General features: G+C 40.2%; 1 protein-coding gene and 1 long non-coding RNA gene across 3 annotated transcripts in view; one reads left to right on the top strand and one right to left on the bottom strand.

Moving 5' to 3' along the window:
- The window catches only part of STK32A (serine/threonine kinase 32A), a 122,186-nt gene that overhangs the window by 35,848 nt on the left and 66,586 nt on the right, over positions 1-19,752 (top strand). The window contains exon 5 of the mRNA XM_037509002.2: positions 15,302-15,475. Within this exon, the coding sequence (XP_037364899.1) occupies positions 15,302-15,475 (174 nt within the window). The remainder of the gene's footprint in view (positions 1-15,301; positions 15,476-19,752) is intronic.
- Positions 13,294-19,752, bottom strand: part of LOC119243302 (uncharacterized) — a 39,268-nt gene continuing 32,809 nt past the window's right edge. For both annotated transcript variants that reach the window (XR_008551415.1, XR_005124687.2), the window contains 2 exons: positions 18,266-18,332; positions 13,294-13,757 (listed from right to left, as the gene is read on the bottom strand). This is a non-coding gene — a long non-coding RNA (uncharacterized LOC119243302). The remainder of the gene's footprint in view (positions 13,758-18,265; positions 18,333-19,752) is intronic.

Below are 19,752 nucleotides of genomic sequence, written 5' to 3'. Positions count from 1 at the left end.
GAGGCCAAAATCAACATAGTTTTGTGGTTTTCTCCTTAGGTTGTACTTAACAGATGCTAGTTCGTTTTTGTTTCTATTTTAAAGCTTTTAGGGGTATCTTATCAGGATTGGAGTTTAACTAGGAGCAGTATCCTCACTGTAACAAAGTTTGAGAAATTGAAAAGCATACTTTTAAAATGTTATATACATAATGTTCAAACTCTAGTGCCTATAATATAGGAATTAGCATTTTTCCTTTATAGACATGAGTAAGCCAAAGATGCGAAGTTCAATTCAATTTCTTGCCCAAACCTGAAAGTTATTGCAGGTCTGGATTTCAATTCCCATGCCCCCCCCAAATCCTCTAAGATCCTCAGTGTTAACATATAATTTCAGTGTCACTTATATATGTAAATTACTTATAAAACTCTAAAACCAAAATTGAAAAAATTACATATAACTGCAAAATCAAGAAAAGTAAAGACACACATAACAAGATCAATAATAACATTTTATCAAAACAAAATCCCCACTTGTGACTACTAGACTCCAGTTTAAGAACAACGTTATATGCCGAGACCTGCTTCCGTGGTAGAGTTGTAAATATCAGAGGGTTCTGGATGTCCAGAGTGCTGGATAGCAGAGTTAGGAGGAGTAGAAGAGCCCTATGAGATGAGACCAGGGGCAGGAAAGGTCAAAACATTTCTAAACGGGCCTAGTGGTACAAGGGGTCGAGCAGTGCGCTATGAAGCTGTCCTCAGCCTCTGCAGCGCAAGTTTGATCCTGGCCGGCTGGCAAGAATCCCACATGGTGCAGCAGACCTCTCCTGTCTCGCCCGCTGCTCCCCTCAGCAGTGTATTTCATCAGTCTGCCTATTCTGTTCCCCACTCTGTCTCTGATGAATCCTCTCATCCTTCAACACATCTGGCCTGTACCCTGGTTCTTGTATAAATAATCTTTAAAAAAAAATTCTAAAAATACAATTGGTTTAATTTGCCTGTAGATACTAGTCAGGTGAAGGGACATGGGGTGCATTTGGGGATGAGCATGTGAAGGGCAATGTTAGAATCTCTGTATTTGGTAACAGTGCTGGGAAATTCTCTCCCCTCCCCAAATTCCACCACTGATACAGCATGGTCAGTTAGGAAATAAATTGCCTTTCTGGCGGGAGAGGCAAAGGGCAGATGACATCCTGTGCCAGATGAGTTTTCTGTGTTTCAACTTCACCCACTCAGGAGACAGGAACAATCAAAATGTATGAATCATCCAGTCCTGGCACCTCCTGCACCAGACCTGAGGACTTGGTGCTGGATGACTGCAGCCACCTTATTCCACCTCGCCAAACCCTGGTGTCCTCATTGAAAGTCTCCTGTGTGCCATGCACACCTTAGTGTCTGCAATGCACCGTGCACATTTTAGGTTGGGGGCTGCATAATGAAGAGAACAGACAAAACTCGTGCTCTCTTAAGCACACATTCTAAGAGATGCTAATGGCCATATTTTTACCTCTTAGGTTATTGTGGAATTAAATAGCATAATAATAAGGGTTAAGACGCAACCTATAAAACTACCCACAGGCACTGCAGCACAAGTTGGATCCCCAGCCAGGGAGCTATCCACACGGTGCAGCAGACCTCTCCTGTCTCGGCCACTACTCCCTTCAGCAGTATAGTTCAGTCAATCTGACTGTTCTGTTCCCCACTCTGTCTCTGGTGAATCTTCTCACCCCCTCACACTTCTGGCCTGTCCCCCAGTTCTTATATTCATCAATAAATAAATCTTAAAAAAATAAAAAAAGAATAGTGAATGCAAACATCATGATTATTCTGTGCCAGCAATGATTGTAAGTACTTGGCAGATGTTTCAACTCAGTGATTCGGTACTTTTTCTGAGCCCCAGTGCCCTTTGGCAGTTTAGTGGTGCCTCTCAAGCCCTTTCAGATTAAGATTTAATTGCATAAAATAGAATACATAGGATAACTAGGGAAACAGAATGTACTGAGGCACTTGCCGAAACAATAAAAAATTATATGATAATAAAAGTGCCTTTTTTGCCCCTTGATGCATTAAGTAAGATCTCATAAGAGGATCAAGAACACCTTAACTTTGAAAAAAGGATGTGTTTGGATGTTATTAATATCCCTGTTCAAATTCACAAGCCTCCAGAATTCCATCTACTGGTTTGTGCGCTCTAGGATTAATCTTTCACTATAACCCTATTAAGTAGGAATTACTGTTAACGTATCACTCTTTTGCAGATGAGGAAACTGAGGCACAGAGAGGTTAAGTGACTTGCCCAAGGCTAATCAGCGATAGAGCTGAGATCTAACCTCATAGCTAGTTCCAGAGTCTGTGTTCTTAGTGACCATGCTGTTGCTTGGCCGAGGGACTCTTGGTCAGGGTCAATAACAGAAGATGACAGTGGAGAGTGGAAAAAAGAAATGTGTGACTCAGCACATCCAGGATCTCTCCCCCATCACCCCTGCCCAGTTACTTTCTGAATCCAAGTGGCCACTCACAATTCCATCAATGACCCAAACTCATCTGACTTCAATTATTTTTCTACAGTTGTTCTGTGATTCTCATGAAGCACAAAAACTGTTAACATCTTATTTTCTCTTTTCTGGATCCCCGATAAACTGTTGAGGTACTACCCTGACTTAATGGTTCTTCCTTATCATCAGAACTTGTGTCTTGCCTTTTCTTTGAAATGGGTAGTAAGATATTGTTATTCCCCTTTGCCTGTTTACCAGCTGTTTTATTCTCTAGGGTAGTTACCTCAGGAGATTCTGTAGAAATAATAATAGCCAAATTTTCCGCGAGAAACTTCATAAATAACATCTCCAGAGTGAGTACCGATGAATTGACAGATTTACAAAATAGCATTCAGAGTTTTATTCAGAGAAAGATGAGGCCTGAGGAAAGTCATCAGAACACCAGGAAAATAATCTATGACCTGTTATGTATAATTTTAAAAGCTCATCCACAATCTTTCTCATTGTGTAGATTGTGGGGTTTTATTCATTTTACTTAGAGTTTACAGTTGAATTAAGCCAGGATGTGCATTACTTTCCCTGACACTTATATGTGTCAGGGAAATTTTAATTTAATTTTTAATTTTCCCTCCAATGAAAATTAGGTCCTTCAGTTAATCTATATTACAGTCCCTTGCACTTTCCTTTCACAGCTCTTGCCATATTGCATAATGACATATTTGTTTCAAATATTTTAGCACAATTTAGAAGATTTTAAGATATTACTGAGGAATGGAAGAATCAGAGAAGACAGAGGGGGAGATAAAATACACCTTGTTTTGTAGATTTGACTTTGAAAGTATTTTAATAACTATAAAATGAAATTTAAATACAATCCCCCAAAATGGGGTGTAAAAGGAAACAAATGAATTCAAGTATTTGTCCAGTTTATGATGTAACCACAGGAAATGAACTGTTACAAGTGATTTTCAGATAGTAACATTACTTACATGCCTAGTGGGATGTCCCCCATGGCAAAAAAAAAAAAAAAAAAAACCCACCAGCAAACATATCTTTTTAAAAAAAAAAAAGATTTATTTTTATTTATTTATGCATACAAGAACTAGAGTGTAGGCCAGAGGTGCAGGTGGTGAGAGGATTCATCAGCGACAGAGTGGGGAGCAGAACAGGCAGATCTACTGAAATACACTGCTGAGAGGAGCAGCTGGTGAGACAGGAGAGGTCTGCTACACCATATAGGTCAACAACCTGGCTGGGGGATGGAACTCCTGCCACAGTGGCTGCTGATAGGGCTGAGACTTTAACCCCTGCACCACCAGGGAGGCCCTGCAAAAATATCTTAAGGTGTTTTCAGAAATGGTATTGTTAGAGATCATGCTAACATTGCTATTCTAAGACTGTGGTAGGATCAAGCAAATAAGTATTTTTGTTGTTGCCATTGAGGATTTTTCAGTGAAGGAAAAGGAGTTACACATATAATTTGACAAGATTAAGAATTTCTGTAGTCTTAAATACAAGTTGAAAGTACCATTATGAACTTAGGATGTATGCGTCTTAAATTACACTTGTGCATATATATATAGACATTATATCTAAGTCAAATATCTCTCTCTAGTCCTCTCCACTAGAAATATCTAGTAATAATGACAACCTGAATGCAACAAATCCTTCTATCACACAGACACCCCAAGGGGGGGATGTACAAGATTGTCAGGAGCAACTTTTCACAATCAGAAAGTCATAAAATGTATGAAAACTTACCAAGTACTTGTCAGAATAACACCTAATTCAACTTCATGTTCCCACTGTCCAAAGTAAGGACATCATGAATTAAGCATGAGTAAGGATGATAACATCAAACCAAGGAGTTCATTATAATTTTTAAAAATATATTGACTGCTTTTGGCAGATTCTCAGAAACCAGCAAGTCATTTTGAAAAGTGTTAAGGAAAGTCTTACACTACCTTTCCTATAGGAACTAAAAAAGTAACTAAAAATGTATGGAAGTCAGCTACTTATACTAATACTCATACTAAAAATGCATGGAAGTCAGCTACTCATCATAAAGGCTCTCTTATTAAAAGAAACATAAAGGACCAATGACAGAATTTAAATGTTAAAAACATTAAGGAATGTTTGGATCCGGGCATTCACATGATTGTCCATGTCTTCACCTGGACAAGATAGACTTATTAATTATATACTTCCTCATCAAAGTACACAGCACTTTGAGATAGTTTTGCCTCCTCCCCTCAACAATACAACTTGAATTTGAGCCAGCCTTGAGATATACCCCTCTCCCATTGTCATGAAATGTAGAGAACTGTAGATCACGAAGAAAGATGTGACATGAATACAGTCAGCAAAATTCAGACTGTGGAAATGTGATAGTAAAAATAATTTGGTTCCTTCAACAAAGTATTACTAAGAATAAAAGAAGAGAAGGTCAAGGATCATAGAATTAAAAAAAATTCAAAGGCATATAAAGCAAGGACAATGTGTAGATCTTGTCATAATACATTTACAGCCTCCAAACAGTGCATAAAAGTTCTTTTCAAAATAGGAAAACTTACAGAACAACCAAGGAAATGTGAACATCATGTATTTGATGCCAACTACTAGTCTAGATCATTTTTAGATTAAAAATGGACTCATCTATGTTCCTTTCCTGATGAGATAAGATATGGTAGTTCTATCAGACTAGAAGGGAATATCTCTGTCATGCGAGGCTTTTGAAATATAAATACACAAATAAAATTATTTCTAATCTTAGCATTTAGATAACTGGTTCTCTTATTTTCAGAAAAATGTTATGCATGTAGCAGCTTACATGTCTAATATGTTTGTTTTCCTTTTGTGGTTAAAGATTGTTTTCTTGTTAAATATTTTATTATTTTTACATAGAAGAACTGGGTGTAGGCCAGAGGCATGGAGGGGAAAGGGAGGTGCTATGAGAAGATTTACCAGCGACAGAGTGGGGAGCTGAACAGGCAGATCTACTGAAATACACTGCTGAGGGGAGCAGCGGGCGAGACAGGAGAGGTCTGCTGCACCACATACGTGGCTCCCTGGCTCAGGATCGAACTCAGGCAGTCGCTGTGGCAGAGCTGAGACTTAACCCTTAGGCCTCCACAGAGGCCCTGTGTATGTCCTTTTCTAACATTATTTCAGGTACATTAAGCTTCCACATAAACATTGTTTCTTCCTCATTTTTCATTATAGAACAGCTCAGAAATTCTTTTTATCTTAGAATTTAGATGTCTCAATTTTTTTAAATCTTTTAAAAAAATTTTTATATATATTTTACAATGTTCTTCATTTTTATACAATGTGTGCTTTATCATCTCTGGTATAGTCCCTGTGGAATTCCCACCACCAATTCACCCGTGTACCATCACCATAGTCCCTTGTGCTCGTCCCACTCCTGTTTTGATCCAACTCCCTCCTACCCCACCCCCACCCCCTACAGAATGTCTCTGGTTTATAGTTGCCTGTTGAATTTGATTTTTACTTTATTATAATTGCTTTTTTTTCCCCGATCCCTTATTTGGATCCCCTACATTCCTGCTATAAGTGAAACCATTCAGTATTTTTCTTTTTCTTTCTGGCTTATTTCACTGAGCATGATCCCATTTTTCAAAATAGCTGATAATCCATAGCATGAATTACAGTAATTTACTTGGATGCTTCCTTATAGACAGACATGCAGATTGTTTGGATTTTATATGATGTAATGAATATACTTATGAGTACATGTTGGTATAATTTTTCAAGTGAATCCATAATGAATTTCCTAGCAGTGAAATTATAGGCTTATAAACCACATATATCTTTTTTTAAAAATTTATTTATGTATAAAAGAACTGGGGTATACAGGTCAGAGGTGCAGGGGGGTGAGAGGATTTAGCAGAGACAAAGTGGGGAGCAGAACAGGCAGACTGACTAAATACACTGCTGAGGGGAGCAGCAGGCAAGTCAGGAGAGGTCTGCTATGCCATGTGGGTAGCTCCCTGGCTGGGGATCAAACTGGTGCTGCAGTGGCTGCAGAGAGCTTCATAGATTGTGTTTTAACCCCTTGTGCCACCAGGGAGGCCCATAAACCACATATATCTTAAAGAGATATTTGGAAGTTGTACTCAAAGGAACTTTCCCATCCTGCCCTTCCTCCACAAATTACAGGAGAGCTCATTATAGTAGCCTCCAGCTTTGATGGAAATGTTCTCACTCTGGTACATGAATGAGTGGAAGTCATATCCGCTTGTTAAGATAGCAAATTCTTTCTCTCACCATTTACAGCAGAGAGAGTTTGGACTGGGTTTCCACTTGGCTCCATTTTATCCAAGCCAGTAACCTCGTAACCATAGGAGACAATTTTTATAAACTGTTGAAGTAGGATTTTTGCAAACATTTGGATTTTCTATGTTGTCCTAGAAAATGAATAAGGAAAATGAATACTTTTTTTTTTTTTTGTGCGAAGTTCACACTGGAGACACTTTAGAGAAGCACTTCAGAATCGCAGAAGACAAAATATGATAGGCCATTGTTCCAGAGAAAGTTTGTAAAATTCAGATTTGTGCTCAACTAATTGGACAACCTACCTGACCTGCTCTCTGCCCTTTCATCAAGGATCTTTTCTCAAAGCTAAGACCTTACCTAAACTGTGAAAAGGCTGTTCTGATCACTCCCTGTTCAGCATTTGAAAACAGATTAATTTGTTCTATCACTTTAGTGCACAGGACAACCCTGGCTCTTAAAAATGCTGAAAGCTTAAAAGTTCTCTCAGGGAGACCCTGGCTCAGGATCAGAAATGTCCCACCATTGCTCTGAGACCACCTAGGAGGCATGCAAATGAATCTTGAGGACTGGATTGAAGGGTATTTAAATAATTACCTCACTCAGGCCTCCCCTGGTGGCACAGGCGCTTTAGCACAGTGCTGTGAAGCTGTCAGCAGCCTCTGCAGCATCGGTTCCATCCCAGCCAGCCCTCGAGGGTCCCACATGGCGAGTCAGAGTTCTCCTGTCTCGCCCACTGCTCCCCTCAGAAGTTTATTTCATTGGTCTGCCTGTTCTGTTCCCTGCTCTGTCTCTGGTGAATCCTCTCAACCTCCTGCACATCTGGACTGTACCCTGGTTCTTGTATAAATAAATAAATATTTTTAAAAATAATAATAATTATCTCATTCCCTGGCAGACATTTATTATAAACTGTTTTTTGTCTTGTGAACTTTACTGGTCATTGTGTACACAACCTGGGTGTTGTGTGTGATTTGAGGTGCAGTTCTGGTCCCACAACTTCCTAACAGGTGATTCTTAAGCAAACATCTCACCTCCTATACCACAATCATCTTTCCTATCTTCAATGTCATCTTTATTGTGATTTTGTCATGATGCAGTATATTTTACACATAAAATTTACCTGTTTCAAGTATGTGGTATAATGGTCTTTATGAGTGGAACAATCATCAGCATAATTCAGTTTTAGGACCTCACATTTAGGGCTTTGACCTGTTGAGTTTTGTGCCGTGTATTGGGTGGAAATTCACCCTTTCAGAGATGGATATCTAATTGCCCAAGCACTCATTAAGCCAATTATCCTTTCCTGGCACATTGTCTGAAATGAATTAAGCATAAAAATTTATTTCTAGGCTCTTAATTCCCTTCCTTTTACCTATCCTTCTGCCCACACCACACAGTCCTCATGAGTGTATAGCATTATAGTGCATTTCAAAATTGGGCAATGAAAGTCCTCTGGTTTTTTCTACTTCAAAATTATTTTGATTATTCTAAATGTTTTACATTTCCTTAAACTTTTAGGAATTGCTTGTTAATTTAGGTCAAAACAAAAAGTCTGTTGGAAATTTGAGAGGGATTACATTGATTTATCAATCAATGTGGACAGGATTGAGACCTTAACAATATCTGAGTCTTCCAACCCACTGCAGGTGGACTGTTCCTCCAAATATTTAGATCTTGCCTCATTTTGTTTGGCAAAATTTTATAATTTTGTGTACCAGTCTTGTACTTCTTTGCTACATTTATTCCCATGTTATTATTTGTGATACTTTTGTGAATGTAAATGTGTTCTTACTTGCATTTTCAAATTGCTCATTGCATGCATAGAAAAATAGAATTTATTTTTGTATACTGATCTTGTATCCTGCAACCTTGCTGTTGTTTTTAGTTCAGATTGTTTTTGTGGTTCTCTTATGATTTTCTGTATGCACAATCATATTGTCTGTAATTACGTTTCCCTTTCCAATGTGATTTTGTTTTTGTTTTTGTTAGTTATGCAGGTTAGAGTCTCTACTGAACAGAAGTGAGAGCAGGTGTTCTTGCCTTGTTTGTGATCTCAGAGGGAAAGCCTTCAATTCCTTCTTTCCCCCACTGTCTCTGATACTTACTGTAGGATTTATCATTGAGGCCCTTAATCAGATTGAGAAAGCTCCCTTCTATCCCAAGTTTTAGAGGTTTTATCATGCATAATCTTCTATTTTGTTAAATGCCTTAGCTGTATCTACTGAGATGATCGTGTTTCATCTTGTATTCCATTAGTATGTTAATTGATTTTCAGGGTATTAATCCTATATGGTCACAGTATATATATTTTTCATATACTGATGGATTTGGTTTGCTCATTTTCCTGAGGATTAATCTTGATGTCTTTATTGGTAAAAATGGGGATAATGACATTATTTATCCCATAGCTTTGTAGCAACATTAAATGCACTGATACGTATAAAGTACTCAGCATGGTTCTGACACATAGGAAGAGCTCATTAATAGGAAGCATGTTGATTATGATAATAAATAAATATCTTCATGCAATTATCTCATGTAAAGGAATAACTGAATACAACAAATATTTCTTTTTTTTCTAAAGATTTATCTGTCGATGCACACAAGAACTGGGGACACACCAGAGGTGCAGGGGGTGAGAGGATTCACCAGAGACAGAGTGGGGAACAGAACAGGCAGACTGACTGAAATACACTGCTGAGGGGAGCAGTGGGCGAGCCAGGAGAGGTCTGCCGTGCCATGTGGGCTGCTCCCTGCCTAGTCGGGGATCGAACTCGTGCTGCAGAATCTGCATATAGCTCCACGGTGCTGTGCCTAACCCCTTGCGCCACCAGTGAGGCTGCATGCAACAAGTATTTCTGCCAATAGCAGAGCAGTATTATATTCATGGTTGTAAGGAGAAAATAGTTATTATGATAGTTAATACTTGCCTTTATATACTATCTTCCAGCACTATTTTTAAGCACTTTATGTGTGCAAAGTCACTTGGTCATCCCAAAAGTCCTCTGCAGTGTGTACCATTATGTGGGGAATGCTGAAGATTTTGAGAACTTACTCCAGTTACAAAGAGGTTAAGGGACAGAGCAGGGAATAGAAGCAGCCTGACTCCAGGACCAGTTTCTTTACTGCTACATTGTGTGTCGTGCTTTGTGCTAATTACTTTACAAAAATTATATCTGATTTATGCTTTGCCACATGATACATAAAATTATTCCCAATGTACATATGTCCTCTGAGACCCAGTTTCCTGTAAGGGAAAAAATTCTTTCTCCAAATTCACAGATGACACTAAATCCAGTTCTATCTGAAGCCTATGTCTTCTTCATGTACATTATCTTTAGGTGTGTTTCTCTTTGATGAATCTGCCAATGTTTTTTCCTCCAAAACCAGCAGCCTTTAGATGCCATACTTATTCATTCATTTCCCTTGCTCTGCTCAGTGGGGATATCAGAACTGACAGTGCTCAGGAAGAATCTGAAGGAGGATTTGATGCAATAGCTCTGCGATAGGCAGCTTCCCCTACTGTCATGTTATTTATTTATTTTTTTTACTGCCACCCACAGAAGAAATATATATTTCCTCCTAACACAGTAGCTACATTCAGAGGCCGAGATTACATTCACAGAAACAAAAGTTTGCAAACAATGTTTAGCTTTACAGGTTAATCTCACATTTTCTATATTATTCAATCTGTTTCTTTAGAAAAAGTGCTTGTCCCAACTAACCAAACTGATTTCAATCCCCATTACTAGTAGTTAGGAGCCCCAATTTGAAAACCACTGCATCTGAAAGTATTTTAGATCTTTTCTGACATTCAGATTCAGATCTGTCTCAAGCCCTCCATGGGGCAGCTCCCCCCTGAGACTTCTTTCAATGTACTTGGTAGCCATGCTAGGTTCTAAAAATAGAACCTAGGGAATTTATTTCAGACCTACCCCAAACTTGTGTTTTAGCCTTGCTTCTCTCCTCCATTTGTTCATTTATTAATTTACATTAATTATAGAAAAGTATTAATTTTCTATAGTTTATTTGTAGGGGTAGTGCTTTTTATTTTTTTATTTTTACTGAGGAGTCGGGGTGAGTAAATGGCCTGCATCCTGATGGTGTAGTAGAAATGAAAGCAGTTCATCAAAAGTACATGATTTCAAATTGTAATTGCACTATTTTCAAATGATGATAGATTCTTGGAGTAAGATTACGGGCTTGTAGGTAGCAGAGAGACCTGACTTAACATAGGGTATTAAAAACCTCTCTAGGAAAGATAACACTTTGGCTGAGACTGAAAGATAAATAGCATGTGGGTGCAGGCTCAGGTGACGCCATGTCAGTTTCCTAAAGCTGGCGAGACATAGCTGGCCATTGACAAGATGAGTTTGGAAAAGCAAAGGGCAGACTGTGGAAGGTCCCACAGACTGTGGAAAGAGATGAAGGGTTTGCCAAGGCTAGAGACCATAACTCACATTTTGAAATTACTACTTCTGGATATAGAATGGAGAGGTCCAAGATTATACAGAAAAAGCTGTGGAAACGCAATTGAATGGTATCAGCCAAACTCTAAAGGACAGGCCTCCTCAAGACGTGTCACTTTGGCAGGTGAATTATTTCGAGCCAAGGTTAACTGAGGTCCTCTAGACTCATGAGAATCTTTGACTGCCACTTTAACTATTTAAAAGTTAAAAATTGGGTTTGTTAGCCAGAATCAGGAATTTTAGCAGAGATGACATTTCTATCAAAGAAATCTATCTATATAGCAGGGCAGACATCTAATTACAGAGCTTGTGGTCCTCCACACCAGTCATCCTCTCATCATGATAGGAGCCCCTTCCTCTCTCCTTGAAACCCAGGGCCCCTATTCCATTCTTTAGCTCAGGACATATACCTTCATTTGCCCCACTGGCTTTAGAATCTGTATCTGCCTAGATTCTCCGTACATCTGTAATGAAATTTGTTCTTTTTTTCCTACTAATTGGTCTGATATTAACTTCACTGTTCCACCAGCCCAAAAACCTTAGAGAGGTGGAGAAAATAGCCCCCTTCTCTACCGCTACAACATGATGGGGTACACTCAGGTGGTGGTCTTCTGTTATTTTCCTGCTCTCTTACTGAGCACAGTTTGCAATGTATTTCACGTACAGTGGGATCAGACATACTAATTTTGGAGCTGTCAACTAAGACCTAAATAAGCCATGATATGGCATATTACAGATGCAATATGAGTCTATGTGATAAATAAGTGAGGTGAAAGGAGGCGCTTCCTCTTTGATTTTTGAAGAAAATCAGATGATGATATGAATTTGCATCTTCCAGTTATCACCAAACTCTATTGGGCACCAAACGATATCTTGCAGGATATATAGTTCTAAAAAACAAAATTTTCATCTTCCCTCCTCTGATGCTTTAATATATGCAATAGGGGGACTTCAGATCTGATGTTCTGAAGCAAAAAGATGATTTTTAGCAGCCAAACTTGATTCCTCAATTAAATGTACACTTGTACTAGGCAAGGAAAGCGTGTTGCCTCTTGTCTGCCTCTTCTTTCTTTGATTATTAATCCCTGCATGGCCGAACACTGTTGTTAACTTGCTGTGACTGGCACCTTAATCTGTCTGTTCTCTGAATAAAAATAGCTTCATCCAAGTTTCAAAAAAAAATTGTGTTCATTCATTCAGGGTGAATTTAATAAAACTACTGGTCCCCCTTTGAGTTAAATGTGGCCACAGGAGAGTAGTCCTGTGCCCTGTACCCAGGTTCTGAGCCCCATCCTCCCCCAGTGGGGAGCTGGTTTGGGCCAAAGCTTCTCTGTGCTAACACAGTATGTGAGGCTGTTGCCACTGGCATCTGGATAGCGTTTATAGTCAGAGATCTCTTCTTCCTTTTAGGTACCCATACATATCCCATTTGCCAATGATCCCAAACGACCTTGCTCAGTCTCCTGAGCTGTCATTGCTTCTGTGATTTTATCTTTTTTAATTTATTTTTTTAATTCATATCTTTTTTAAAAGATTTATTTATTTATGCATACATGAGCTGAGGTGCAGGCCAGAGATACAGGGGGTGGGGATGGGTACGAGGATTCACCAGAGACAGAGTGGGGAATAGAACAGGCAGACTGACAAAATACACTGCTGAGGGAAGGATCGGACGAGACAGGAGAGGTCTGCTGTGCCATGTGGGTTGCTCCCTGGCTGGGGATTGAACTTGTGCTACTGTGGCTAAGGACTGCTTCATAGTGCTGCGACTTAACTGCTTGTGCCACTGGGGAGACCCCTTTATTTATATCTTTTACATCATTGTGTAGTCACCATAAAATACACACCACCAGTTCACCCGTACACTGTCACCATCTCCCCTCTTTTGATCCCTTTTCCTTCCCCTAACTCGCGGAATGTCTCTGATTTATGGTTGCCTGTTAATTATTATTATTATTATTGTTATTGTTATTGTTATTTTTTTCCTGGTCCCTTATTTGGTTCCCCTATAAAAGGGACTTGCTCAGGTCCCCTGAGCTGTGATTAATTCTGCTTCTGTGATTTTAGCTGAGCACAGGGAGCCGCAGGTCCAGGCATGATTACACAGGAATTTATTGCTTACTGAAAGACATGCAAAGCACGAGGAATGAAAGTTGTAGTGGTGCCACTGGGGGAATTTGTGAACCAAGCAATTCAGGTGCAGGCACCTTTCCTGCTGTTCAGGAAGCCCATAGGGTGAGCACGTCAGTCATGGCGTGACAGAGATGAGTCCCTTCTCCAGGAGATAACAGCAGGATGTGTTCTCACAGTGTTACAATGCACACCCCATGTTTCTGTCTAAGTCACCTCCCCAAGGGCTTAATTTCTGATACCTTCTGTGTGCATCAGTCTTCAGCAGTAAACAAAATTGCATTTATTGAACAACTAAACAGGACCGTTCGTCTTCATTAGAATGTCAGTATCTCAGATTAATGCTTCAGTGAATTTCTCTTTCTTTGGCTTGCAGGTCCCTCTTTCTCCTTCAGCACAATGATCATTATGAAAAGAAAAAAAACTGTGCTAAGTACAGTTCTCCCATCATTGATTTCCGGCAATTATTTCCTAAGCAAAGAATTTGTCACTAGAAATTGGTTTGCATTCCTGGGCACTGCACATAATTCTTTGATTCAAATAAAGCTTTAAAATGTGATCTCACTGACATTATGTCAAAAGAAACATGTCAAAACAGTGTTGATAGGAAGAGCTGTGCTTTGAGGGAAACAAAACAAATGCTAGTTGCAGGAACACACTTTCTGCTACAGGAGGCTCTTTGCAAACAGCAGAGGCCAGTTCTACTCTCTGCCTCATTTCCTCTTCCGTTCCCTCCTTGCTGTACTCCTACTGCGAAGCTTATGTCACATTGTACATCCTGCTTAAAACCCTTCAAAGTCTCTCCATGTCTACTTTCTTAGACCAAGCACCTACCATGGGACTGGCCCTCTGCCTTCTGCAGCTCAAGCTTCCTCATCGTGCAGTTGTGACTGCAACTTCTTTTTTTAAAAGATTTATTTATGCATATAAGAACTGGGGTACAGGCCAGAGGTGTGGGGGGTGAGAGGATACACCAGAGACAGAGTGGGGAACAGAACAGGCAGACTGACTGCAATATACTGCTGAGGGGAGCAGAGGGTGAGCCAGGAGAGGTCTGCTGTGCCATGTGGGTAGCTCCCTGGCAGGCCACGGATCAAACTCATGCTGCAGAGGCTGCAGACAGCTTCACAGTGCTGTGCTTAACCCTTTGCACCACCAGGGAGATCCCTGTGACTGCAAATTTTAATGATTTTCCTTTCCCACCCACATAGTGTTCTTCCCCAGGACTGAGTTTAGTGCATGCTATTTTTTCTCTCTGAAATCTTTCTTTTGAATCAGGAGAATTCTTTAGTACTACCATTTATTTGGTGCATGAGCTTGTGGCAATTACTTAAACTTTGTTGGACTTCACTTTCCTCCTTTCTGAAAAAGAATAATCATAGTGGTATGCTGGGTGCTAATGGACGTAGTAGTGTCATGCAGACTAACAGAGCCTGCCCGGGGAATCACTCAGAGATATCATCCTTTAAAATTAACCAGGGTTTTACCTCTGTGACAGCTTTTCCTTACCTCTCCATCCCAAGGATGGGGGGAATTATCCTTGCACTGTGCGCTTGCTTCTGTTACCTCTAAGTGTGGTTATGAGGTGATCATTAATGACACATGAGCAGGTGTAGTGATTCCCTGGGCTATAGGACTTTTCTTAGACAGTAGCAGATGCATGTGCTTACTGTGAGCCAGGCATGACATCAAATAGACTTGTCTCATTTATTCATTTCTATGATCAAATATGGTAGATATTCTTAGTCTTTCTATTTTACATGTGCGCAAAGTGAGGCCCTCAGGTCCTAGAGCTAGTGACAGACTCTCTATCTATTCCCCAAGCCTGAACTCTTAGCTCCAGAAGCTGCTCTGATCTGCAAGTCTCATGGGCTGGGGCACTCTTTTGTGTGTCAATGCATAGGACACATTTCTTCCACTGATTCTGCTCCAGGTACTCCTTCCAAGACGAGGAAGACATGTTCATGGTGGTAGACCTCCTGCTGGGCGGAGATCTGCGTTATCACCTGCAGCAGAACGTGCGCTTCCAGGAAGGCACGGTGAAGCTCTTCATCTGCGAGCTGGCCCTGGCCCTGGACTACCTGCAGAGCCAGCGTATCGTCCACAGGTGAGTCAAGTGCAACGGGATGGCCATGGGCTGGGCGCACAGGAGACAATTCTCAGCCTGCTATGTTGAATGGGTCTTTGTTTCCTTGTTGAAAAGGACACTTAATGCTCATTTAATTCCTGCTACAGTCCCTTGACTTACATTTTCTATTTCCATTTTGCAGATTAAGAAAAAAAAAAAATCACCCTGAGCTCTGTAAGCTTAATTTATCCATGGATCCATTTCCTAAACAGCAAGACAAGAATCAGTGAATATTGGTGCTCTTATAACCAAGGGTAGACAAAGAGGGGAAAGGTGACATATAGGAACTTAGCTAAATGTTGGGTAATGGAAACAGAAATGGAGGAAGCACACAGTAGAAAGAAATACAATGGGAAAGAAGAAAAGCCTTTGGGGAGAAAATGTGAGTCTTAGTATCTGTCTGTCATCCACTGTAGCATGAGCCCCTGGTGTGTGCTGCAAACCCAAGGCCGCGAAGCAACGCCCCTTCACTTGGGGCCCTTGTGCCAAATAAAAGCAGACAATAGAGACAAAAGAACAATACTCAACATTGGTAAGGGGAGAGGGAGTTTTAAGGATGTTTTCCTATGTAGACTTCTACTTGATCTCCACCAGCAAAATTCATGCTGGATTTGATTGAGCCTAAGATAACAAAACATCCTTCCATTCCTTAGTAGATTGGATTGCAATACACAACCTGTGATAAGTGAGCAGGACAGGTATGGTTAGACCATCATCAACTACAAGAAAACTGTTATTTGGGGGCGTTAAATAATCATTCAGATTATTTATAAGAATTTTGAATCTAATCACTAATCAAAGCGGTTACTGTTTTCTTAAGTCTTACTAAAAGCCAAGCACTTTCATGTGTTATTAAACTCTGAGCCTCAAAAGGATGCCACATTTCACTCCAGTTTCCTCCCATTATACAGATAAGGAAACTGTGGCTTGAAGACTTGCCAAGGAAAACCCGGTAATAAATGGCATCAACAGGACCCAAACCTAGATCAGTCTGATCCCAAAGTCAAACCCCTATTATACCAACTTGTACTAATGACACACATGACATACATGCATTCGTTGATTACACATCATTAAATGAATAGTGAACACATGTGATGGCTGCTACTGCCTCTAATCCTTGAGGTATTTTCTCTGATTTTAACAATTATGTCTCCTTTAATAAATAAAATATTTGACTACCACTAATTGATATTTTTCTGGAATAGGTAAGTGCAGATCCTGTGGATACATATATAACACTACAATTTGTAGATTGTAATGGACCGACACCTTTTTTATGGGGGAAGGAGGTGGGCAGAGGGTTGCTTGACCTCATGCGCTTAGACTGTTATTTAATTTCCTGTCTTTGGAAGGGCCTGTTTGTGTTGGAAATGTGCTCTTTAGGCAACAGATAAATGGAAAGCAAACCATGTCTGTGATTCACACACCTAGTGTTTTGTTTGAAAATGGAAATCCTGTTCACAAGCAATACTCTCACTTACTGGCTTTCTGGACCCTTCAGTTTGAGGAGAAACTTGTCCATGTGTGGTCCAAGGTGTCCCTCTGAGCTTCATGCTCACCCACCTCCCCAGCTTGTTTTAGCTGCTGACATCTCAGAAAGGAGACAGTGCTATAGACGCCACATGCCAATACCATCACCTTTCAAATATTTCTTTTTTCCCTGTTGGAAGTTGGGTACTGTCACTTCTTTCTCTGAACCACATTTTCTCCTCATCATGAGTCAAGAAGTCCTAACCATTTTTGCCATGCACTTAGAAGTGTTTCAAGAGGAAATCATGACGAAAACTAATGTGATGTAGTTTGCACTCTCCAGGAGCTTCCTCAGCCCAAATCTAATTTCCCTGTGCTGTCTCCCTCACTGTGGCTCCCAACATTGCATGGCCACCTACTTAGAAACTAAAGAATAACTTTCTGCTTCTTACCTTATGCACTCATTGTTAGAACTTTGTGCCCATTTTCAGAAGGGCCTTTTGCACTGAAATGTCTCAGCAGGCAAATGGATGGAAGGTAAATTTAGTGACATGCTGAGTCTGTGTTAAGATCATGTTAAAAACCAACTCAGACATTTCTGTTGCCTCCTGCCCTGCCCACCTCCCATGTGTGACAGCATCTTGTACCCTCCAGAATGGTGGTGACATTGTTGGCGTGTCACCATTTAATATCCATTCCAAGAAGGTTGCAAACTCCATGTCCTCAGGCCATGTTGTTTTGCTCTTTCTTGCACAAGCAATGTGCAGCAAAAACAGAAAGGGCTGAGCACTGCCTCCACCACAGGGATGGCTGGGACTAGCATCCAGACTTAATAATAGCAAAAACAAAACTTAAATATAGAGCATGAGAGCCAAAAATTACAGAACTACACTGGTCTTCATATTGAGTAACCACATAATTTATCAGCCACACCAGGGTACTCCTGAGCATTAAAGGAGTCACTATTAAAAATTATGCCATTTAAAAACACTATTACAAAAACAGGCAAAACTCTATGTTCTAGAAAAATCAGAACATATATCAGTATCACTAAGACTTTCAAAAAATAATGACCAAATGCAGACATTCTTTAAAGATATTGTAGGTTCAGCTCCGAGCATCACAATTAAGTTAATGTTGACATAAAATGAGTCATGTGAATTTTTGCTTTCCCAAGATATGTAAGAGCTACGTTTGTTCTATACGGTCATCTACTAAATGTGCAATAACATTATGATGAATAAAACAAAGCACATAACTTGCTTTAAAAATAATTCATTGCAAAAAATTGCTCACCATCATCTGAGCCTTCAGCAAGTCATCATCTTCTTGCTGGTGGAGCCTTTTGTGAAAAATGCAACATCTGCAAAATCAATAAAACAAGGTGTACCTGTAGATATCTTAATTGTGAGAACCCTCTAACCACCACGACTTTCTGCCTTCAGAGTACCTAAAATCAATTTGAAATGATATCAAATGACTTGATAATCATGTAGGTGGTAAAAAAAGAAAAAAAGCAGTGTCCCTTGGTCTAAAGCACTTAAGAAATAATAATGGCACTAAGACAGTGGCTCACAGGCAGAGTTAAAGCGTGAAGAATGATACAAAAGTACACGGGCTTCTGAGAACTGTCGTTCTTTTTAAAAAACCTCTTTCTTCAAAAGAACCAGCAAAATTCATACTGAATTTGATTGAGCCTAAGACAACATAACAAAACAGTTCAGTTCCTTAGAAGATTGGATTGCAAGACACATCCGAGTTCCAAGATATTCAAGTGTGAATGGAAAAAAGCATTCCATTCCAGATCCCCTAGAAAAGGAAAGCCCATCTGCATAAAGCTGTAGCTATAAGATATGTGACATCCTAATTTAGAGTGAAAACTACATGTCACCCAGCCATGGTAGCAAATTCAGAATCATTCAGACCGAGTGAGTGTGGAGCAATGACAGTGGCAGAGGCTATTTTGAGGGCTCTCTGGGCACCAGGCACTCAGCTGAGTACTTCCAGGGAATCATTTCACTTCTCATCTTCCCACAACCCTGGGAGACTGATGGCATTATTGTCCCCATTTTATGAAATTGGTTCAGAAAGATTAAGTTGCCCCAGGTTGTGTGACTAATAAGGAGCGAAGAATCTCTTGGAGGAAATGCAGTGCTCTCAGCCATCCCCCCACCAATGGTCACAGAGCCCTAGCTCCTGAGGAAGTCATGGCCAATGTAAGGGAGGGCCACCTGCCTTCAGGCACCCAGAGGCTGGCTACCAGTGAGAGGGTGATACACGTGCAACCAGCAGACAAGAGAAAACTTGAAACTATAGGCTAAATTGTGAGAAGGACTGAGTACCTCAGAGGAGATGATTTTGGGTAATAAAACCAAGTTTTGAGAGCTCAGAGGGCTTTTTGAAAAAAGAATTATTTTATTTATGCATCCAAGAACTGGGGTATAGGCCAGAAGTATGGGGTGGGAAGTGAGAGGATTCACCAGAGAGAGAGTGGGGAGCATAACAGGTGGATGTACTGAAATACACTGCTGAAGGGAGGCACTGGCAAGACAAGAGAGGTCTGCTGCACCATGTGGGTAGCTCCTTGGCCCGGGATGTGCTGCAGTGGCTGGTGATAGCTTGGATAGCTTCATTGTGCTGAGACTTAACCCCTCATGCTACCAGGGAGGCCCTCAGAGGGTTTTAAAAGGACTTTAATAGTCAAAGAAGAAAAGAGCTTCCAGTCCATGGTGGGGAGGGTGCTAAATGAGTGGTTGTGCATAGAATGGGCTCCATTTTTAATT

The sequence above is a fragment of the Talpa occidentalis genome, unplaced genomic scaffold (genome assembly GCF_014898055.3).
Source record: "Talpa occidentalis isolate TD23 unplaced genomic scaffold, MPIMG_talOcc4v2.1 talOcc4.13, whole genome shotgun sequence".
Classification (NCBI taxonomy): domain Eukaryota; kingdom Metazoa; phylum Chordata; class Mammalia; order Eulipotyphla; family Talpidae; genus Talpa; species Talpa occidentalis.
This window is presented reverse-complemented; position numbering and strand designations above follow the sequence as displayed.